This window comes from Musa acuminata, chromosome BXJ2-3, assembly GCF_036884655.1.
Source record: "Musa acuminata AAA Group cultivar baxijiao chromosome BXJ2-3, Cavendish_Baxijiao_AAA, whole genome shotgun sequence".
Lineage (NCBI taxonomy): Eukaryota > Viridiplantae > Streptophyta > Magnoliopsida > Zingiberales > Musaceae > Musa > Musa acuminata.
In genome coordinates, this window is record NC_088340.1 from 6,513,778 (window position 1) to 6,538,682 (window position 24,905).

At 35.7% G+C, this 24,905-nt stretch overlaps 1 protein-coding gene across 1 annotated transcript; it reads left to right on the forward strand.

The window, feature by feature from the left end:
- Positions 1-1,695: 1,695 nt before the first annotated feature.
- LOC135607114 (protein transport protein SEC31 homolog B-like) lies at positions 1,696-24,733 on the forward strand. The gene is made up of 22 exons (XM_065098643.1): positions 1,696-2,103; positions 2,334-2,388; positions 2,489-2,611; positions 5,434-5,530; positions 5,637-5,673; positions 5,776-5,881; positions 6,186-6,243; positions 10,203-10,300; positions 10,433-10,552; positions 12,878-12,923; positions 15,519-15,640; positions 15,712-15,839; positions 15,928-16,435; positions 16,582-16,674; positions 17,700-17,885; positions 17,956-18,166; positions 20,467-20,582; positions 20,715-20,918; positions 21,868-21,993; positions 22,071-22,356; positions 23,292-23,530; positions 24,306-24,733. Exons 1-22 carry the CDS (start codon positions 1,784-1,786, stop codon positions 24,396-24,398), a joined length of 3,372 nt encoding a protein of 1,123 aa, XP_064954715.1. The 5' UTR covers positions 1,696-1,783; the 3' UTR covers positions 24,399-24,733.
- Positions 24,734-24,905: the final 172 nt, after the last annotated feature.

The following is a 24,905-nucleotide window of genomic DNA, read 5'->3' on the forward strand; positions in this document are numbered from 1 at the left end:
TACATGATGGATTATATGATGTTAGACATTTTGTGGTGACAATAATCGTAACAGACGCATAAAAAATATTAGTATATATTGGTTTTAATATTACAATATGATTTTTAGAAATGACTCAAATAAAATTTTTAACACCGAAGTAGAAAAATAATAAAATTGAATTCAAAACGAAGAAACAGCTTCAAAGTTTTATGTATGTATATATATATATATATATATTTTGTTATGAAGTGAACATAGACTGAGTCTATATTTCCCAGTCAAAGTCCAAACCAATTAAAGAATTATCAGATAGTTAACAAAAAATGATAAACAATAAAAATATTTCTTCCCGTACGAAACTGATTATTTCATAAGATTAATTATTAAATGAGAAAATTTTAGTTAGTTTAACTGATAAAGATTTTGATGATTTATTATAATTTTTTTTGGTTCAAATCATATCTTTATCATTTATTTTTAATTTAAAAAATTTAAATATTACATAATTTAGCAATTATTATTTTATGTATTATAAAATTAATAAATAATAATGTCGAATTTGATCATCAATTTAACCCGACAAAATTAACATGATTTTATCCAATTGTAGAGTACAATTACATTGATTTACCATTTATTTTTTTATTAAAAATTTTAACATTACATAATTTAGTAGTTATTATTTTTATATTATAAAAAATAAATGATAATATCGAATTTGATCATCAATTCAACTCGACAAAATAAACATGATTTTATCCGTTTTAGAGTGTTGTTACATTCAGAAAAAAAAAATCATTGAATATAAATTCTTTCAAAAAAAAATTATATCTCACATCTTTTATTCTATTTCAGTTTGAGGCTCGAAATCTTTCTGTAAAGGATTATAAGGGTGTCTTATGCAATGTCATCAACAAGATTCAGCCAGGTGCTGCAGTTGCTCGGTTTGGTCTCTTCATGATTCTGTTTTTACTATGATCTCACATTTTTCTAGCATATATTTTTTTATTTTCTTTTTGATTAATTCTGAAGGTTGTTGCTGCTCAATCAGTTGGCATTGCCTCGGACATCCAACCTTTCCCTGCCTATTAGTCTTTCGAGAACATTCGCGACTTCCTAGTTGTCATCAAGGAGCTCAAGCTGCCAAGCTTTGAAGCTTCAGACCTTGAAAGGGTTACTGACCGTAATTATGTATATAAAATACCTTCATTTGTTCTATTTATTTTCCTTGTATAACGATACTTTTCATTATAACGATATAAAATTTCATATGTATTTTTTTTATGCTCCTTTGCTCTTGATTACTAACACTCATCCATGATAGAATGTTAGATTCCGACAAAAGGGTACTACCGACGAAGAACCGACGACGAAGGAAGAAACACAACAGAGAAAGCAAGATGAAAACAATTGCATCGACTCGTGAATACAAATAAATTTTATTTATGTATTAAATGTGATCAGTTGAAATTATCATATTTAGGTTGAATTCAGATAAATTGTAAAAATTAAAATAGTTTTAGGTAAAAACCCATAAATCGTTTAAGGGTATATGGTATTATTTCCAACATTTAGGAGGAGGACGGTCTATAGAAGCTCCAACAATAAAGCGAGACTTGATCCCTCTCGTCGCCCACGTCACTCCTTTCCATAACAGAAGGCGAGACACAGAAGAAACGCTTCGGATCTGCGATCCAGGCTTAGGGTTCCTCCCCCCATCAACCAACCCCCCCCCCCCGCCTTCCTTCGTTTACTCTCCTCGATCGAGGAAAGATCTAGGGCTCCTTCCCTCGAGATCCCCATGGCTTGCATCAAGAGCGCCGCGCGATCGGCGCTCGTCGCCTTCGCGCCCGATGCGCCGTACCTCGCCGCAGGAACCATGGCCGGTGCGGTCGACCTCTCCTTCAGCTCCAGCGCCACCCTCGAGATCTTCAAGCTCGATTTCCAGTCAGACGCGCACGAGCTCCCCGTCGCCGGCGCCTGCCCCAGCGCCGAGCGCTTCAATCGCCTCTCCTGGGGGAAGCCGCCGGGATCCGCCTCCGAGGAATACGCCCTGGGTCTCGTCGCCGGCGGCCTTGGCGATGGCAGCATTGGTGTCTGGAATCCCCACAAGTTGATCAGGTGTTTTTGCTTGTTTGTTTGTTTTTTTGCTTCTTTTGCTCGGTACAATTTTCTCTAGATTTCAGAATCTCCGGATCTTACCGGAGATCTTAAATTTTGTCATTAAATTGCTGGTATTTGAATCTTGGCTTAATTGGATTTTGTTTATATGTAAGAGTAGATCAATCGCACTAGACCAAAAATTTTCATGGACTTTCGAATGGTATGGTTAATCTGTATTTTATTTGCAGTTCGGAGGATCAAAGTGGTGCTTTTGTAGCGAAGCTTGAGAATCACGTGGGGCCGGTAATTATCTATCCTTCATGTTTTTGGATTCTTCAAGTTGCTGATCTACTTCTGTTGTTCCATGTTGATGAATTTGGCGGACTGTGTTTGATTATGTCAGGTCCGTGGTTTGGAGTTCAGCTCACTCTCATCAAATCTACTTGCTTCTGGGGCTGACGAAGGGGAGCTTTGCATCTGGGATCTAGCAAAGCCTTCTGAACCAAGTCATTTCCCATCTCTTAGGGTACGCATGTCTCTGAATACTTTTGGTGGGAATGAGTGGTGCTTACTAAATGCACATCCAATAAGTGGATAATTGCTAATGTATATTTATCGTAATAATAATATTTAATTTTTTAATAATATTTTGGGTTTATAAGTTTCTGAGGCTCGTTACCTATGGCTTCACTTCATGTTGGAGGATCTTTCCCTCCGTAGAGATAAAATGGTTGTGCATATGGCTAAACAATTTCTCAGTACCTTTTTTGCCCATCATTTAGCTGAATTATATCTTGAGATAGGTAAGTATAACATACTTGTGTTAAAGTTGTGTATAGTACTACAGGTAATACATGTCATGGTGTCCGTACAACATATGCATATTGTGTTAGAAAAGCTCACTCTCTCACTCTCTCTCTCTCTCTCTCTCTCTCTCTCTCTCTCTCTCTCGTGTGAAGAATCAGGTGGTCTACTGTAAACATAATTTTAAAACCCAATTGTTTCTTTTTCTTCTTTGCTTTATTATGTGCAGAATTGTTCACAAGTGCTAGATGCTATGAGGCACCAAGGTTATTTATTACCCAAGGCGTTAGGCACACGAGTAAAGCAAGATATTTACCTTATAAAAAATAAGTGAAGAGAGAATAGAGGGTGGCAATAAAGCACCCACAAACAAGGGAGAGAAGAGGATAGGAGACTCATCGGACAGAGTGATAAGATGTCATTGGCAAAGGATAATGTTTGGATGGAGGATTGGTAGTTTGGATCACTTGGACCAACTTAGGTGAGCACTTGTTACGAGAACACCTCAATTGAGGTACTTGTCTAGATGGCCACCTAGTTGTAGGTGCCTTGCTCAAATCCCATTGAACCCTTTAGGCCTTCCTCACCGCACCTGACCATGTAAGCAAGTGCCCAAGTGTCTTTTGACATCATTGGTTGCATGATAAGAAAAGAGCACATTTCATAGTTTGGGTTGCTTGGACCAACTTAGGTGAGCACTTGCTCCAAGAACACCCTAATTGAGGTGCTTGTCTAGGTAGCATCCTAGTTGAAGGTGCCTTGCTCAAAGGCCATTGAGCCCTTTAGGCCTTCCCCACCTCATCCAACCACATAAACAAGTGCCCAAGGATCTTTCGACATCATTGATTACATGATAAGAAAAGAGTCCACATTTCATAGTTTTATATTATTGCATCTCACTTTGATATGCAAGGAAGAGAGAGCTTTCTGTGATTTCTAGGAAATTTCTAGTGAAGGTACTTATGCTGATATGACTAATATGTTTGTGTCAATTCTGGTTTATCTTTTTAACAAAATATAAATATTTCTGGCTCGCTATTATAATACATTATATACGGTGCAGTGTCTTCAGATGTTTGCAACCACAAATATTGTGAAAACTTATTTTCACACTTACTATTAAAATATTTTCTAGCTAAATGTGCTTTGGTTAAATTTGCTAGTATATTTTGATTCCAAAGACAAGTGATACTTGAGTTAACTAAATTCATTGTCTTAAGTAGGAGAAAAAAAATAAGTGTCTACAACAATGATTACAGTTTAATTACCAGATCATTGCAGTCCATGATCGGACCTATATGGTTCTGGTTTGTTCCTATGTACTGCCTGTTAGTACGTGGAACATACTGTGATATCATTGGGGGAGAGAGACGAGGAAGAACGAGGAGGAAGAGAAGGAAGAAAGAAGAAGAAAGAAGAAAGAGGAAGAAGAAGGAAGATGAGGAGGATGAGGAGGAAGAGGGAGAGGAAGTGGTGGAGGAGAAAGAGGAGAGGAGGAGGCATACTAGCAGCGGGTGCACAGGCAACAGCGAGCAGTGGGCAGCAAGAGGTGATGGGTGAAACCTGCTCTCCATTACTTGTGGGAATTCACATCCCGGTCAATCCCTAGTTAAAAGAAGTAAAATATTCTATAAATGTATATACAGGATTGAACGAGGCAGCCAGCTTTAGGGACAAAACTAATTGAGCCAGCTTTGATCTGATGAACATGGAAACATTCTGAAGGTGTTTTTCTACAAAATTCAGACAGATGACACAATATGAGATTACTTAAACCACCTTAAGTTTAGAAGCCTTCTCTATAGAACCTATTGAATTTAGGCAAATCAAATAGAAAACTAATGCTGGTTACAAATTCTTATGTCCATGGAAAATGGTTGGGAATGAGACATTCTTGACCACTATGATTTTTTTAAGATATTATTTTAATTCATTGAAAAGGTTTTACCTGTTTACACCAAAAACTGTTTGGCTAGAAGGATGATCTTGTTCCAAGCATGTGACTGAAAATTATAATTTATGTTTCCAATGCATTCTTTTTTCTTCATAGTTCTCTTCCACTTAATTAATGGTATTCAACTGTTGTTAGCAGTTAGCACTAACTTGATCTTACATTCACTGCCATGAATCATTTTGAATACATAACTACTGGAATCTATATAAAAATTGACATGTCATGTTAGAAATGGATTTTTTTTTATTAGAGGAGATCTTATTTAAGTTATCATATTTCACATTGTAAAATGTATGTAGCACACATAGCTTACTAGAATAAGTTTTCTTTTACATTTTCGTATCTTCTTTCTGCTGCCTTGTCATCTGGACACATGATTTTTTGTGTCTGCCACGTCTCACTATACTTGTGCAACTTTGTTGCCATGTTGACTACTTTTTGATTCCTAAATAAAACTATATTTGATACATTATTATGAAGTATTAAGGACCTATATTATATCTTCAATTTTATGGATTCTACTTTAAGCTGATTTAGATTAATACAAATTTACATTTTCTTTATCTGAGTGATATATTATTTTTTAACAGAGTGTTGGCTCTGGAGCTCAGACTGAAGTTTCCTTTGTTTCATGGAACCCCAAGTTTCAGCATATATTAGCATCCACATCTGTTAATGGAATGACAGGTGCATAAAGAATTTTTTTTTTTTTTACATTCTTATTAGGTTACCCCTCATTTAGGCATATTAAGTAGTTCAGAATTGCTTATCATCTGACTTTTCATAATTCCAGTTGTTTGGGATCTGAGGCAACAGAAACCTATTACAAGGCAAGTTTTTTGTCCACAATGTAGATATATCCATGAGATTTCACTAAATCCATCATAAAGTCTGAAGAGAATACGATTAAAAAATCTTCTATTTTTAAACAGTTTTGCAGATGTAAATAGAAGGAGGTGCTCTGTCTTGCAATGGAACCCTGATGTTTCTACACAGTTGATCATTGCTTCAGATGATGATAGTTCACCTGCTCTCAGAGTAATGTGCCATGTGCCATGTTTTCTATGATTGATGATCATGATCATTTTCAGATATTATTTTATCTAATTTTTAGTTTTGAATCCTGATTTGGTGAACCTCAAATAATACAATTTATTTTGGAATGATCAACTGTTTTCGGTTTAAACTAGAGATTTTGATTTTTTTGTTTTGTTTATGTGAGAACCATTATCTCAAATGTAATTAATGAAACATGGCAGAAAGATTATATGCCTGATCCAAAAGGCCTTGCCTAGGTTTCGTATATTTTAATTTTATTATCTTTTGCTATATCAAATAACAGGTTTGGGATGTGAGGAAAACAATATCTCCATTACGAGAGTTCGTGGGGCACACGAAAGGTTGTATTACCTACCTTTTTTTAGCCTGCCATGTATTCTTTTGATTATTTTTATACCTCATACAATATTACATTTTGTTAGCCCATTAGACTAGTTTTTAATTGCAAACTCACTTATTTGTAACCACTGATATATGTGATCAATAATTCAATACTGGGGTGAATCCTCCCAAAATTTCATTATAAATTGGTTGGAGCATATTAGCAACTTTTAGTTTTTAGAGCTAAAGACCCTTAAATTAACATAGAGATTAGACAATTGATGCCATTTATGAATATGTCTATCCCACAAGTAAATTTCATTGTGGTGTAATATCAATAAGCAATAACTAGAGGATCGCTTATGTGCAACTTGTAAATTATTTTTTTTTTTAATTTTTAATTTTTACTTAATAGCTTAAGCAATAACTAGAGAAATAATGAATTTAAAAATTTATATAGCAATGTGTACAATTTTTGGTAGGACATTGGTAGTCTGAAACACTTAGCTAATTGAATTGATTATGTTGTGAATCCAAATATTTAATTAAAATTTTTTTGACTCACCGTGGATGAAGGCGAGCTTCATGAATGTTTGGAAACAGATATTCTGTTTTGACATTAACTTTCTGTAATTGAATTGGTTTTGCAACTTATTATGTAGTAGTACAGGCTATGTTATACCATTCATTATTCTTAGAATTAGATAGAGAACATAATTGTTGCTTGTGTTTGACTAGGTTTTGAGTTGCTCTTTATGGCAGCATTTAGCAGGGTCATTTAATTTGAGAGTTGAACAACAGCTTCTGTGTTAAATGAAGCACAAGTGAAGATTTTCTCGGAGTTCATAGGTTTGGGTTTCTATTCTCTGCGTTGCAAATGCACCCTGAAGTTTAGAAAACTAGAGAATGCAATGGCAAGATGGAGCCATTGTATATCCAGTGCTTGATTGAATAACTTTGAGAATTGAGTAAAAGAATTAGTTATGGGACAAATTTATGTTCCCCTTGTTCATTCATGGGGTGTTGATATTTTAATTGTCTTGGAAAAATAATGGAGTGTAACTGGAGTGAGAGGGTTTAAGTTGTTTGGGATAGGATTTTTAATTTCATACCGTACTGCCCGCTACCGGGCAGCATCAGATTTATGGCCCTGTATCGGGCGATACGGGGCTGTACCGAGCGGTACGGTTGAAATTTTGATCGTTATTGACCTATACCGAGCAGTAACGGTCGAAACCGACCATTACCGATTGATAACGGTCGAAACCGACCATTTCCGATTGATAACGGTCTTCAAACAGTCAATTTAACTGTTGGAGGCATCCTAAAGGGTTTTAAACCCTTTCCTTCTCCCTCTTTTAATCTATTTCACTCACACACTCTCTTAAACTCTCTTAAACTCTCTCGAACTCATTTTTACTCACAATCTCTCTCTTATTCTCATATTTTCACTCTCTTAAACTTAACAAATCAACGATTTGTGGATTGAATTAAATTTAGGAGGCTAATTTGAGAGGATTAAGAGGAAGAACTTTTTAATCAAGCGATATGTATTCTCTTTTTATATTTTTATTGATTTATGAGATGATTAAGCCTATTCTATGTGATGTATGACTTAATGTCTAATATGTTATTTGATATGCTTTTGATGGTAGAATAGTGTTTATTAGGGAGTCATTAAGGTCTTTAATATTGTGATTAGTGTGTTTAATATTGATTTATTCGAAATTAGACACTTAATAGGTCAAATGTTTATATTTCATACATATTAATTATCAGATCATATATTTGTGATGGTATAGTAGGTTTAATTAGGTTTTAATAAAGTTTTTTAATGTTACAATTAGTGATTTTATTGATAATTTAATCAAAATTTGATTGATATTCGGTCAATTCAATTTCTTTAATACCTATTAGGGTGTTTGATTAATTTCTTTAATACCTATTAGTAAGGTTCGTAATTTCGTACCGTACCAACGTGTCAAGCAAAGCTCGATACGGTATGGTATGAGCGTATCGAGCGGTACGCTAGGGCATACTGCTCGGTACACATATACAATATAAAAATTAAAAAGGAGGTGTACACTGCCTTGGCGACGTCGCCTCCTTTTCTTCTCCTCGTTGCATTATACAAGGAAAAGAACGCGGCCTTCTCCTCATCTGCGGCGTTCAACGAAGACATCGAAGGCCGCATATGTGTCCGACCTTCGACAAAGAACGCGACGAAGAAGAAGTCGAGCCGTTGCCTCTTCGTTACCTCCTGGATCGGGATCTTCGAGGGAGGGCGGCATCAGATCGGGAAGCATTGATGTTCTCTCGATTCTCCCTATTCTTCGAGCACCTTCTCCCTCTCCTCCCTCGACGCTTCTTCCCTCGCCATAGCTAGGCTGATACCGTCAGGAAGCGGGTGGTGACGGTCAAAATCGATCGTCACCGACCTATTTCAGGCGGTAACGGTCGAAATATCGATCGTTACCGTCCGGTACAGCCTCGTATTATCTGATATGGGGCTAGATCAATGGTACTGCCCGATACAAACGGTATTGCCCGATACGGGCAGTATCATTCGGTATTGTAATCCTTGCCTATTAGGGTGTTTGATATTGGGTTAATTCAATTTGATGGTTGGTGAAACTGGTATATGCCTACTATAACATGCGGCTAAGGTTGCGGTGTGCCCGAAAAAGATACGTGGCACTATTCTGACCTAATTTACATTAGTTTTACTAAAACTATTCTAAATGTATATTTATTTCTAACTTAAAAACCCTATCCTAACTTTTTTTTTAATTTTTCAGGTATTTCCAGTGAGTTTTATGCGTATTTTAGGCATAACGCTCAGAAGTATGGTACAAGATTAAAAACCTTGGTTTGGGATGCCTGGATATGTTTTAGGATCAAAATCAAGTTTGCTAGAACAGTTTTGGTGGTGTTGAGCATTTATATATAGCCATGTCACTATTCATGCATCGGGTTTAAACTGTGTGGCCTAATCCAACCCAGAGGCTTTGATTTTGAATCCAGAGATGGAGGTCGGGCATCTATGTTTTTGGGTTGTTCCAACTAGCCTTATTTGTGAGTTTATGGACATGTATGATAGCTAATTAAAAAACACAAAGGGTGGAAATTGTGAATGTAGCTTGATTTTATACACAAGGTTTTACATTTCTGCAGGAAAGAGTTTTAGTATGTTTCTGACATGAGTTAGCTCTGTACAATATGGTTGGAACCAAGGAGTTATATATCAATTGAAGTTATATGTACAAACTGGTATCAATACATCTAGCCAACTACCAGTATTGAAACATATAGATTGATACAAGTATATGACCATATGGGACTGTTTACTTCTAGCTTCTATTATTTTATTGAGTATGCCTTGGTACAATTGGTATATCCCCCATTATACTAGTAGTATACCAGTTCGATAGTTTAACCAAAACTTAGATAATATCGACGTGTACTGTTTTCCATTATAATGCATCCCATAATAGATTGATACAAGTATATATTACTGTTACATTTATTTTTTATTTACTTATGTTATTTAATATATTCCTTATTTTGAATTTTTTTGTGGCATTTTTGTTGTTGTTGTTGTTGTTGTATTCAATGTACCTGGTGCTACAATTGGTATATTGCTCATTATACCAGTACTATGCCAGTTTAATTGTTTGCCAAACATTAGATAGTATTGACATTTATTATTTTCCATTATGATGCATGCCATAGGCCTGCATTACTTTATAATAATACTAAAAAAACCTAAAACTATGCAGTGTGCTCTCCTTTTCTTTCCTTTTTTTTTTCACATGTCCTAGAGTACAAGTCTACATCACTTTTATGCTCTCCTTTAGTGATTCAAGCCATTGGCAATTTGTATTTTTCCTCTGTTTTTTATATCTTAACTGACATGTACGAAAACTTCCCTGAATATCAGTCTTGTTTTCTCTTTCATTGACTTTCTTGTGTTAATCAGGTGTAATTGCTATGTCATGGTGTCCTTACGACAGTTCACTTTTGCTTACCTGTGCCAAAGATAATAGAACAATTTGCTGGGATACAACTTCTGGGGAGGTAAGCAAGCAACCAATTCCTCAATAATTTAACTAATAGACACCCCATGCATGATAGATTTACTGTTTATCAACTTTTAATATTAGCTTCTATCTTTCTTTTCTTTTTTAATTTTATTTTGTTGTTCTGCAGATAATAAGTGAATTGCCAGCCAGCACCAACTGGAACTTTGACATTCATTGGTATCCTAAAATCCCAGGAGTCATATCAGCATCTTCCTTTGATGTCAAAGTAGGAATATACAATATAGAGGTAAAAACACGCAACACATTCCGATTTTATTTCAGGGTTATCATCGTTGCATACAGTCCCCTGTCTGTAAGGAAATGTATAAATTTTTGTAAGCTTCATTTATGTTGTAATGATGATTACCTTCATTTGGAAGGAAGTCATATTAAACAAAAAAAAAAAGTCTTACAAGATAGAATTTATCAATGATGTATGGATCACAAAAGTCATATGCGCTTTTTGTTTTAATAACTTGTGTTTAAGAAATGGTTGTTTGTGGATATCACAGCTTTGTCTGTTTTCCCATTGGTTAGTTCAAGGGAGCAAATGCCTCATTTGAGACGGTGATAGAGTTGTAACTTAGCTAAATTGCTCATAAGATTGATCCTCTTGGCGTAGCTTGATTCGGATAAAAAGGTTTGAATCTAGTTTTATTCATTTGGTCAGGTTGAGTCATTATGAGTAGTTCTGGTCGTTACTGTTGAGTTATGCTTCATAAGTATTGTAGGGTTTTTTAATATTTGTTGCTTTGTTTTGGTAATTTATTTGTTTATTTTTTAGTAGGAGATGAAACAGTTAGTTAATTCCGTAAGTTGGTTTAAATCAATGCTTTAAGTTTAGTTGACTTTGGATTTGGTTTAGGGATCTTCATAACTCCATTTTTTGTGCCCAAGACTTTTGTTCAACTTGAGTCATTAAAAGATTCAAAATATCCCAAGAAGGTGTGGTGCTGAAGGGAATAAAATAGGAGCTGAAGCCTTTTTTATTTTCTTGCATCGGAAGATATCAAGAAAGTTTCGACTACTCTTTATGTTGAAACAAACTGTAGGTAGAATTGATTAGGAAAGTTATGCTGTTTTTTCTTATCACGGTCATGTATGAATCCTTTTGGTACTAGAAAAGGTCTTTTAGTTGGTAGACCATTTCAGATATTTTATCTATTGTGTTACTTCCTGCTTCTACCTTTTATATTTTCTGTAACCATCCTCATGTTCCCCATGTATCATTCTGGATCCTTTTGTGTAGTTCCTATTTATGCCTTTTAGTTGGTCCTTTTCCCATCATGCTGATGAAGGGTAGGCTGTCATATAAGCCTTCTAAGTCAGTTTTAGATTTGATCTGCCTGTAGAGCATTAACTGGCTGTTTCAGTGCTGACAGCCAGAATTTAATTCCTGTTTGTACTTTGAGGATTCTTTGATTTGGAAATTCATAGGTCCAACTGATTGTATCTGTGGTAGTTGATTTTCGGAAATAGTCATGGTGTCTGCTGTGGTTTATTTTCAGCAAATAAAGTTAAAGCAAAAAATTCTTTTGATGATACAGAAAAAATTGAAGAGAAAAAAGAGAAGAAATAATAGAGAAAGGAGAGGAATAGGAGACAAGGCCAGTGGTCAACAGAAAGAGATATATCTATCTTAAATACCCAGCTACTTAAAAAGGATGAACACCTTTTATATGACATCATTGTTCCTAGGGTTCTTGTCTCATTTCAACTCTTAGAAAAAACAAAGCAGTCGTAAAAAGCAAATCTCCTTTTGTTCAACTTATTAGCTTTGTTTGCATACAGTTTGAAATTGATTCAGTACTCTTACGAAGGACTCCTTCATAATCTACAATCAGTTCAAAACATATTGAATCTGGAGTATTTAATACTGTAGCAAAATTGCACAAGTATAGCTTGAAAAGGAACAGAAATAAAAAAACTCTATCTATTTTATCTGTGATGGATACGATAGGTCTTATGGATTAGATGGTCAACACACATTTCAGTATCATATTGGTCTAGCCAACAACCAATATTAGTACTGGACTGAGATTTCCATTCTTGATTCCTTTTATAAATCTTATCTATCATGGTGTGAAACTTTTGGTTATGTATTTTATAATCTGGTAAACAATGAGAAAGATTTGCCATGGTCAAAAGTTCACATGAGAACAAAGTTATGATTGCCACATGGGATAATTCTCTCTCATATTCTTCAACTATGCCAGTTAGGAGCTAGGACATATTTCTACATATAGAAAATTTTCTTACAAATAGAAATTCAGAATGTGAGCAATAACTAAATACAATATTGGCAAATTTAGCTCTATGTTCCTATGTATAGCACCTTTTTTGTTATCCCTTCATGTGACAATGGGAAAACGTTAATGCTTTAGTCTCTAGATAATGTGTTGGTAAAGATACGGTTTTTAGCTTCATGTTATACGTTTAGTTTTTCATGGATGAAAGCCATGTCTATTATTTAAGGTGTTTGCAGTTTGTGACTATAGTCAGAGAAATATCCTTGGCTAGCTTTTTGTATTTGTTGAGTTTAGAATTATAAATAAAATCATTCTTGTTGCAGGCTTGCAGTAGGTATGCAGCTGTAGAGGGTGAATTTGGCGTTCCTGGTATGTAGCCTTGCCAACCAATGCAGTGCTTTTTTCTGCTCTTTATATGTAGCCTTGCCAACCATTTGACACATTATTTATATGAGGATTTCAAAAGATAGCTAATGAATGCACACTGGTAGTTGCACTTGAAAAATTTTTCCCATACAATTGTTAATTGTTTGATTTGCTGGTTTGGTCCAAAGTAGAGTGAGTAAATGATGCACTCTAGGGTTTGAGTCCATGCCATGTTTGTGTCTTGCTATTTTTAAAGTTCGAGTCTAATAGAATTTAAATTATGGTTTTTTTTTCCTGTGACATTTGGATGAGTTTTTGTCCTTTAGTTGCTATGTTAGGCAGTAATTGGTGCCATATTTCAAGGTAGATTAATGTTTTTAACCTGGCTTTGGAATATGATTATACAATGTGAAATAATGTCGGGTAACACACACAATTGTGAAGAAAGCTCATTGTTTTGAGTTTCTCTAATGGATTTAGAGTTGGAATTTTATTTTACTTTTTTTCTTAATTTAGATGGTTCATATATCTATAGAAAGTTTAATAGCATCCAAGGGAAATTATTCTCCACCCACTATTTTAACCTGACTTTGATCTCTGACTTGTGTGTGATGTTGATTCAATTTCTGGAGCCTTCCCAAAGGCCAGACAACTAAACTCAAAGCACTACCTTTTTAAAATAGGAATTGGTTAATAAAATATTCTGTTTTCAAATGGGTCAGTTAATTTAGAAAATCTTCAGTGGCTTTTTTATGGACTGTTCTAAATATTGGCATTCAGGTTCAGACTTGTTTTTATGTGTACTCTAACAGATTTGGGAGTCTTCTTGATAGCTTTATAAATAGGGGAAGTCATACATCTGAATTAACGTGTATCTTTTTATGATTTATGAATAATATTTGACCTGCCAGCTTTTTTCACTTTTTATCATGTGTTAAAGCCTTTTTCAAGCATAGGTGGGCCTGGGGGCATGTTGGATCATGTTAACAAGTGCCATAAGAGAGGAAGTGGGGGGCTGCAACCCTTTATGAAGGATCATGATTTCCTGAGTAATAAGGAGTTACACAACACACAACAACGTACATTGCTAGTTTGTTTATTTGGGGTGTCTGTAAAAGGATTAGTTGGGGTCATTAAATTGGCAGCCATTTTAACCAGCATTGACTTATTAAAGTTGGTCGCAGTCGATCTCTGGATCTTGACCAATAAACCTTGTGAAATTAGAACTTTCAGGTGTAGGTAATCTGACCAAGACCGAAATTTGTTGAAGCTTTTCTGGCAGTTTTAGGATGGTTGGAGCCTTCTGTTAGCACATCATTGGCCAAACTAAGAACTGTTGTACCATCCGAAATGTACGAAACAGATGGTCATACTGATTTAGGCATGGACTGGTATGTGGACCACCCCATTTTGGGCAGTCCGAACAAAAATAATAAACCTAAAATAGCGATAGGGCCCATCCAACTCAATGTAAAAAAAATAAAAAAAGTAAAAAAGCAACTGTGGCTTGTGAACGCCAGCCCTCTTCTCATGATGCTACTGCCGTCTACTCGTTTGCAAGCCCTCTTTTCGTGATGCAGTTGTCGTTGCCACTGCTTCGTGACGCTGCTGCCATCTTCTTGCAACGCCACTGCCAATTTCTGTCACTGCTGTTGCTGTTCGACATCGTCGTTGTTGTCGATTTCTATCTCCCTAGGTACACCCCCACCTCTTCTTCGTTCTCTTTCCTCTGCTACTACCTCTTCTTCCTTCTTCCTCCTCTTCCACTGCCTCTCCTTCGTTCCTCCTCTTCCTCCACCCGCTCTTCCTCTTCTCCTTTTTCTTCCTCTCTGAAATGTTGGTATGTACCAGTGTATTGACATATGGTACACTGCAACTGACCGGTATGCACTGGTCTGACCATATCATCATAACAGGTCCGATATCCGAAATGGTGATCCTTGGGCCAATCAGTTTGAACTAGTTGCAACTTCATTGTTGTTTTTCTCTGCCATATGGTTCCTTAAAGTTTCAATTGATTCTGAAAATGTGCCAAATGAACAAGATCAATGTGGTTTTTGAAACCAATTCAAACTGAGAAAACAGAAAATTAACTTTTAAAGCATCTCTTTAGAACTAATAGCACATGTATTGAGTTTTTTTTGTTCAAGATTTGGAAGCCATAAAAGTATGGTGCATGTTGATTCTCTATATTAGAAACAGATACTTTAGTATCTTAAATGAATTAAAAGTAGTTACTGGTATTTGTTCCTGTCTATAATGAAGGCCTACCTTTTAGCAGTCCTGTAAGTTAACAGTACTCATTTCTGTAATCAAAATCATGCCATCAGACCCATTTTATGATTTGTTGATTAGCATAATTTCTTGTGCAATATGATCCATGAGCAATCCTTTTATGCACATCCAGTCAGATCAAGTGATAGATTAGTTTGAATTTTGAAAGAGATGAGGATCAGCCTTTCCTGTTGGCCCCCTAAAGAATGATCTTGTGACACTTGTTAGCTTCTTGGCAATCCTTTCTTTCTTCTTGTTGATTTATGTAAAGATGTCTATGATGAATATTTTTCCTGGCTTCACAATTATGTCTGCTCTTTTCAGTACGTTTGAGAGCTCCAAAGTGGTTAAAATGTCCAACTGGTGTATCATTTGGTTTTGGAGGGAAGCTTATATCATTTAAGACTAGCCAAACGTCGCCAGGTGTTCCACCATCTGCTTCAGAGGTAAACTTAATAATTATGTCATCAAGTATTTTCTTGATGCTTTCTAATTGAATTTTCTCCTTTTATTTCAGGTATATGTGTATAACTTAGTTACTGAGCATAGTTTGGTGAGCCGCTCCACTGAATTTGAAGCTGCAATACAAAATGGGGAAAAAGCCTCGCTTCGTGCTTTGTGTGAGAAGAAGTTGCATGATTCTATGTGTGTCATCTGTATATACGAGTTGGGTTCATGGGTTATTTACATGCTACATATTGTTTAATTTTTTTGATTTTACTCTTTCTAACAGATTGGAAGATGATAAAGAAACATGGAACTTCTTGAAAATTATGTTCGAGGAAGAGGGAACAGCCAGGACTAAGTTGCTTAGTCATCTCGGTTTCAGTATACCAGATGAGAGTACTGATATTACCTATGATGATCTTGGGAAACAATTAGAGAATACTCTCGGTCGTGATAACAATTTATTGGTTGAAGGTGAAGCCATTGACAATGGAGAGGAGTTCTTTAACAATCCTCAGATTGTTGAGGATAGTTTGGCCAATGAAGACAGTAGTGTTCCTAATGGGAAAGAGGTTCAGGGAGAACCAGAAGAACCTATGGGGACTCACGGTGCTTCATTTGATGATACCATTCAACGTGCTTTGGTTGTTGGAGACTATAAGGGAGCAGTGTTACAATGCATTACTGCAAACAGAATGGCTGATGCATTAGTAATTGCACATGCAGGTGGTCCCTCACTATGGGAAAGTACACGCGATCAATATCTTCGGAATAGTCTCACACCCTATCTAAAGGTATTTGTTTTCTATGTAAGCATTTTCTGCATGTGTCACAAAGGCATTTGTGCTTTATTGTTTGATTTAGTTTGAAATGTTTAGGGACATATATTGGCAGAATCTGCCTGAGGTTAGTAGTCTAAATTTAGTGTCATTCATTTCAGGTTGTATCTGCGATGGTGAATAATGATCTCATGAACCTGATTAATACCAGACCTCTGAATTCATGGAAGGAGACACTTGCTCTTCTTTGCACTGTAAGCTCTATGTTATGACAAACTGACTTTTCTGTTATTTTTTATTCGCTTTTATTTTTCCTGTTTTCTATTGATTTAATTTTAGTTGCCTCCTTTAAGACTAAGTTATTCTTCTTTTAGTTGTATGTCATATTTATATCTTTCACTCTATCCTGCTCTATTTAACATAAAGGAATTTTTATGATCAAGTTGTTCTTTGATGAGGTGTTTCATCTCCATAAGAAAACTAGTAGCTTTTACAGCCGTTGCTCCTTGTTTTTAGTACTTTGAAAACATTAATACTAAATTCATGGCTTTTTACCAAGGACAGACTGGTTGAAATAAGATATACTACCAATCCAGCAGAAAGTTCAAATGATTTGAAAAGAAGTGAATATGAGTGTTGAATCACTCTTTCTAGCTAGGCAGCACATTTTTCTATGTAAAAGTTAGGGCTCGGCTATCTGACTTGAAGAACAGCATAAACCTTGAATTTAATTTAGATTCAAAATTGGAGTTTTAGATGAACATTAGCATTATATAGGCATAGGCTGTATGGTGCTCTGTTTCGTTGTTGAGTTCACTGGCAGGTTTTCAAAGGTTAATATGCTTTGAAAAAATTGTAGTGGCAGTGCTGATTTTGTGAAAACAGATATACAACCTGATACTTGATAATTGATTTTGTGCTTTCTGTTTTTATTTTGTTCTACATCAGAGTTTATTTCTGTCGACGAGGAAATGTAATTGTGTCCCTAAATGCTTTCATTGTGTAATTCTAAATGTGTTGCATGAAATTTTACTCAGAAAATAAAGTATTGCAATAATTTAAAATGAAATGAAATTCTGAATTTTTATCTCCTTTATTGTCTTCGTTATATTTATTCATACAAAAATATAAATTGTTAAGGGGCTGAGAATTGCCTAATTCTTAGCATTCTGTTCATCACCTGACAACCTGGCTCTGCATCTATCATTTATATGAACCCTTCTATGCTCGTTGCTATCACAGCAGCTGCTGATTGGATGCCAACATTTTTTTGTGACAGTTTGCACAGAAAGAGGAATGGACTGTTCTGTGTGACAATCTAGCTTCAAGACTTGTGACTGTGGGGAACATGCTTGCTGCAACTCTCTGCTATATCTGTGCTGGAAATATTGACAGAACCGTGGAGATTTGGTCACATAGCCTAAAGCCTGATTGTGAAGGAAGGACTTATGTAGATCTTCTTCAGGTAACTTCATTAAGTGTAAAGCTTAATTGTTACTAAAAACCAGCAGTTTAATGATTCTTTTCCCTTGTAGGATTTAATGGAAAAGACTATAGTCCTCACCCTTGCAACCGGGCATAAACGGTTTAGTGCTTCTTTGTCTAAACTTGTGGAGAACTATGCTGAATTACTGGCTAACCAGGGTCTTCTCACTACTGCAATGGAGTATTTAAAACTATTGGGATCAGAAGAATCCTCACATGAGCTTGCTATATTGAGAGATCGAATTTCTCTCTCTGCTGAAGGTAAAAGATTTCGTATATATAATGTGAATATCTTGGATAATGTATAACTTGCCTTGGTGATGATTATGAATAATAGGCTTTTGACAATTATGCTTATCTTTAGACAACAACAAAGTCATTGTATCTTACTAATAGGGTAATCAACTTTTCTGCGGGATTAATCATTTCCCCTTACACCATTTAAGCTGTTTTCATTGGATAAAATTGGCAGACTTCAATTTAATTCTTTCAACCTTTCTGGTATCCATATGCTATTGAAGACTCCGAATTCTTTCAACCTTTCTGGTATGTACCAGTTTTTGAAAAAAAGGCTGAAAAATGGTCAGAAATTCACAAAAAAATATTTTTTAGATTTCTTATCCTAATTTTATTATATTTAATTAAGAATAGTGTGTATATGAGACAAATAAATGCATAAAGGCTGTGATTAACTCTAAACTTTTCAAATTTAGGCTTAAATGTAAGACAGTAGACATAACTTGAATTAACAAAAGAGAATCACCTGAATCATGTTTAATCTTTTTGTTAATATGCATTGACATGCCTCTAATTATATGAAATGATAAAAGAAATATAGAAAAAGCTAAATACCTTCAAATTGGAAAGAAATTCCATTCGATCCTGCATTTGAATCCCTCTTTTATCCAAATCAATACCTTGATTACTACTAGGAAGAGTGAGAATGAAATAGTGAATGAGAAAGTGAAAAGTGGGGGGAAGGAGGGGATTAGAGCCTCTAAAAAACCCCGATAGTTAATTGACCATCGGGGTCAAACTTGATCCGATTTGGGTTGATATCCGTAAAATTCCGATCGATACCAACCCATGTCGAACAATATAGCATCGACTGATACATCACCCGTACTAGCCAATACATCACCCGTCGTTACTTGACCCTCTTCGTGTGTACTGCCCGAAATGGGTTGGTCCACGTACTGGTTAGTTGGTAGACCAGTATGTACCGCCTGTTTCATACCGCTTCCAACAGTACATCAAACATTGAGTATATTTTAATTAAAGATATTTATTCTCTTTCTATGTTTTAGTTCTCATTTGACATAATTGGATGCTTATTATTTTATAATTATGAATAATTGAGAGTGATTAGTGTATTTCTATTTAGATTAGGCTTAAATAAGTCCATTATCTACTTTTAGGCCAAAATTAAGCCCAGTTCCTATTCATTTTTGACTCATTTACACTTTATTATTTTTGAAATAGAATAAAAAATCTTTAAATTAGGATTAAAAACCCTAAAAAAGGTTTTTTTTTATGATTTTTGGCCATTTTCTGGCTTTTTTCTTGAAATTTGGTACAACCAGCGTACCAACATACAGTACCCTGGTACCTACTGGTGTGTACTAGGCCGCCCAGGACCGATACCACCAGTCTACACAAGATGGCGGTCCTTGGTAACACCAATATCATTAGTTTATTTCTTCTTCAGTAGCTTGATTATTTTACTGGTGCCAACCTAATTTTTGTGACTTGCGAGATGTTAACTGGTGACAACCTAATTGTTGTGACTTGCAAGATGCTTTTGCTGGCACTGGAATATTTGCTTGCACTTAGCTGGAGGCATATATGGTGCCTGATTATATTATTTGCCTGTGTTGAGCCAAATGCACACTGTTAACAAGCTATTAATCTGACACATGAGTTATGTTGATGCCTTCTCTGGATAATTCTGTGATTTGCTTTCACCAAATTAAATGTGTGGTCATCTTCCCAACCTCTAAAGCTCTCTCTACCAAATTTCTTCAACATGGCACCTCTTCCTCTAGTGTATGATACAGCTTGAGATTATGGGCTCTTGTTGCCCTCTCCTATGTTGTCCTCTGCTGCCTACCTACTTTCTCTATTCTTATATTCTACAACCCTGTTGCCTTTAGCCTTATTTTATGCTTCTACTTTAAAGCAGGTAAGTGCTGTAGCACAGTATGCATGTTATTATTAAAATCTCTAGAATGGAATTTTGGTATGTATTGGCATAATTATTACTTGCTAAAAGTTTAGCCAAATAAAGACTTCCTTATTTTAAAATCTAGCCCATTGTTTACTTCTTAACTTGTTAGTCTGGTGAGGTAAAGTAGAACTTTCATTGTTGGGCATTGTGCATTTGAGATCTGTTTTTCTTTTCTCTCAGTCTGTTCTTATAAAACTTGCCTACGTTCAGCTCTGGCACTTCTTCTCTCTTCTCTTTTTCCCATTCAGGTGGCATGCAGTGGTCTAAGTATTATCTAGTTCTGCAATATTACACTCTATAATCTGACAGTGTCATTGTTAACATTCTTTGTCAGAAAGGGAAGCACCCAAAAATCTGTGTTATGAAAGTACTACATCACAAGCTAACTCTGGGTATGGTGCAGATCATACTGGTTTTGGCACTATAGACCAGTCACAGAATTATTATCAGGTTTTCTTCTGTAGTTTCTTGTTAAATTGTTGATTATTTCCTTTTGTTATTATACTACATATCGTTGAGTGGATTCGGCTGTTGTCCCGCAAATAATTTTTTTTGCTTTTGGTGTTCAAAACTTCGATTTAGGATAAGAGCCTACCCCAACCACATCACAGTGTTGCTGGTAATCCACATGCTGAAGGCTATCACCAATCTCCTGGTTCTGCTTATGGAGGATACCAACCTGTGCTACAGAAACCACAGTTCCATGATTTTAGTAATCCCATGCCATTTCAACCAGCACAGCCAGGTCAAATGTTTATCCCATCACAGACAAGCCATATTCCAGAGGTACTTGTTGAATGTATAGGTTGTAGCCAATGGTGGTTGCTTGTTACATTCTTTCTTTGATTCTTTGTTATTGAACTGTACCAATTGTTGACATATGCTGTTTTATTGATGTTAGAATTAGGTCTTTTTCTTTTTGCATCCCTGCATCAAGTTTGCTCTTTCAATCCAATTTTCTTACTAATGCACTTCTAGTTGCTGCTTAGTGTAGTTGCACCATTGTACTTGGTCAGAAATAGCCTTGCCAAGAAAATTCTGTAAGAAAGTTACACATATTTGTATATATATATATATATATATATATATATATATATAGACATTTTACAAATGCTAACTACCTTGATTTTTTTCACATCTCACCTTTTCATATCTTCTTCTGGCAGCTAAGCTTTAATGTCTAATCTGATATCTAATATATGAGCTAAGACTTCCTACAGCTTCACATGTTCGAAGTCAGTTGCTGTTTGGTTCTTGTAGAATGGTCATAGGACATGTCTATACCTTGCAGGATTCTGTAGAGAACAAAATTGAATAATCTACAATGATACAGATTTGTTCTTTTTTTCTAAGGGGTAATCTGATAAGGAGTAACAAATACAACTTTTCTAAAGCCTTATGCTTTGTAATATAAGTTTTTATGTTTAAATTGTTTCTTTTCCCTGAGTGTATTGTTAAGGGAGTTTTGACACTGAACTAGATACTATGGACAGTTTTACAAGTTTCTATTGAATGCCTTCATTCACATATGGCCTCAAAAAGCTGATTCAACTTATTTGGTATATAGTGGTTTGTTTAAGTTCATAGTTACTTTAGTTGGTAGTTTTGGAGGATCGTTCATTATCTTCCACATTTTGTCTCTATTGCTTGTGTAGTAGTACTTTCTTCAACATCCTGAGAATTATTTTCTGCTTTTATCCATAAATCCATATATGATATTTTTGTTTGACAACAGCAAAATTTCAATCCACCTGCTGCTGCGGCGCAGCCAACAATAAAACCATTTGTTCCTACAACTCCTGCAGCCCTTAGAAATGTGGAACACTATCAGCAACCCAGCTTGGGTTCTCAGCTATATCCGGTCTGCATATTCTTAGCCATTCACCAACTATGTTGGTCATATTTATGTATATCCTAACTGAAACTTTTATTCGCTAGGGAGTCGCCAATTCTGTCTATCAACCTGGACCTCCAATTCCTGCTTCACATGGTGTTGGTGCATCTCAACCAGCAGCTGGCACTGGACACAGATTTTCACAACCTGCTGGACCTGTTTCTGCACCAAGGGGTTTCATGCCGGTTCCCAATTCAAATTTTACTCAGATGCCTGGTATGAGTCCTGCACAACCTTCAAGCCCGACAAAACCACCTCAACCACAGTCTGTGACTGTTCCATCAGCCCCTCCACCCACCGTACAAACAGTTGACACGTCAAATGTGCCTGGTAATACTTTCCTCTGAATGAAGTAAAATATTATTTATTTTATTATCTTCTGCGTTCACAAACAATGGTTTGAAAGCAGTATCTGTAGCATTTGGATCTTAACCTCTCTGCAGTTAAGTAATTTTGTAATCTTTTATCTATATAGTTTGGCCTGTCAAAACATGAAAATTTATATTTTTGTTCATAAGCCAAATGCACACTGCTAACATGCTATTAATCTGGCACATGAGTCATGTTGATGCCTTCTCTGGATAATTCTGTGATTTGCTTTCACCAAATTAAATGTGTGGTCATCTTCCCAACCTCTAAAGAACTCTGATCCAAATTTCTTCAACATGGCACCTCTTCCTCTAGTGTGTATGAGACAGCTTGAGATTATGTGCTCTTGTTGCCCTCTCCTATGCCGTCCTCTGCCTTTATGGCATTTGTGGCATTGATTTCTTAGTATTAACAATCTATGGCATTTGTGGATCATTAAGAATGCCTTATGTTGCTTTTCTTGCCTTACAAGATTATTTTGATAGTTATGACCATTTTGATGCGAGCATATTATTGCTAGCCTTTATGTTCTGAAGTTCAATGAGAGGTGAGAAAATTGATAAGTTAACAAGGTTTTCTGCATAATTTCTTGGTTGCTTCTTAATTGAGTTTTATACTGTCTTTGAGTTCTCTTAGTTGCTTTATAATGGTTATCAATCCTCCAGTGTCTTCAAGTGACTGTTTGGGTCAGTATTACTTCCTAGCGGATAGTAGTTAATATTTATGATATCTAAGGTTCTTGATCTTTATTTGTGCTCTTCACAAAGTGCATATGTTCTCATAATTCTTGTATCAATGCCCACCTCCTTTCATAGGTAATGATAGATTATAACTTTATGAATTGCACAATTTAGATTCTTCTAAGGTATGTTTTTCTTTTCTGTGTGCTCTTGCAGCTGAGTTGAAGCCTGTTATTGCCACTTTGACGAGACTTTATGATGAGACTTCAGCAGCTCTTGGAGGACCTCATGCAAATCCATCTAAAAAACGGGAAATTGAGGATAACTCCAGGAGAATTGGATCTTTGTTTGGAAAACTTAATGGCGGGGACATATCACCTGATGCTGCTGCTAAGCTTGTTCAGCTTTGCCAGGCTTTGGATGCTGGGGATTTTGCTGGTGCATTACATATCCAGGTAGGGTGCTAGAATAGTATTACTGCTAGTGAGTGTGAACCATCTTCATCCATACTCTAAAAGCACATGAGCTTTATTGAAGAAGTTATATATCTGTGTGGATTGTGCCTTCTTTCTCTGCTTTAGTTTCTTCCTTTGTTATTTTGCATTTATATCTGGAAACGTACTGCCCCTGTTGTTTATGGCAATCATGAAGCTTCCTTAAAGCAAGAGACAATTTATTTAAAATTATATAGTCTTAAGTTTACCTCTTTTGTTTGCGAGATTGCTACTCCGATATTGCTTGTTAACTTCCAAAATTATTTTCTAGTTAGACATGCTTGATTTGTTGGTTATACAATTCTGCTGCTTCAAACAATTTTACTAACCCAGTTGACCAACATCTTCTAACCATCTCCACTTGAGTATATGTTGATCGTTATGTTTAAGCATGTACATCCTATCCTGCCAGTGTGGTGTTTGAAGAGTATAAAATAACCTTACCCAAGCAGAGGTTATTTTCATGATTTGAAACTTGATCATCCGGGTTACAAATGAGCAACCTTAATATGGTACCAATGTGTGTACTTTAATTAGTGAACCCTATGATATAATTAGCAACATATGTCATATTTTGGTGCTGTTGCCTCTTTGTTTCTCAGACAAGTCTACCATGTTAAACTTGCTATTTGTGTTGTTTGATCCTATCTTTTACAATCTACAGTGCCCAACTAAAGCCATCTCTTTGCAGAAAGGTCAGTTTTTTGGTGCTTGACAATTTGTTTCATGGTATCAGGTGGAGTTGACAACAAGGTACTGGGATGAGTGCAACTTCTGGCTTGCTCCATTAAAGCGAATGATCAAGACGAGGCAGAGCATTAGATTCTAAGGGACCTGATGCGGCATTCTCTCTCTTGGGCCAGTCAGTATACACATTGATTTTTCTGATTCATCAAAACGCTGTCACCTGTTTTTTTGTAATTATTAGCATCATTTGTGGATCAATAACCTATCGAGTTTTCTCATTCAGTGGAGCAGCATTCCAGGTCACCCTTCCATAAAAGACCAGATATTTTCTTACGTTTAGGTTTCATGATTGTTCTCGAGTTCGTCCTATGGTGATGTTTTCTTATTCTTGCAACATTTGTCTTATGGTTTATAATAGTTTGGACGCTGCAATTGTAGTTTTCTCATATTCTAAATTAGGGTGCTGAGTTTTTTTTATTGTTGGTTCTAATACTGGTCGGTTAGATATATATACTTTACTGATATTTACTTGGATCAAAATCGTTTACTCGATATTTGTTATTAGTGACATTTCATGTAATAAAATCTTATAAAAATGTTGATGTCATTAAATCATGGTAGACGAAGAAGTCTGTTTTTTGTCCATAAT

Coding starts and splice junctions, on each gene's coding strand:
- LOC135607114 (XM_065098643.1), top strand. CDS start 1,784: ATGGCTTGCATCAAGAGCGCCGCGCGATCGGCGCTCGTCGCCTTCGCG. Junction 5,531..5,636: donor ATCTGTTAATGGAATGACAG/GTGCATAAAGAA, acceptor TCATAATTCCAG/TTGTTTGGGATCTGAGGCAA. Junction 6,244..10,202: donor GTTCGTGGGGCACACGAAAG/GTTGTATTACCT, acceptor TGTGTTAATCAG/GTGTAATTGCTATGTCATGG.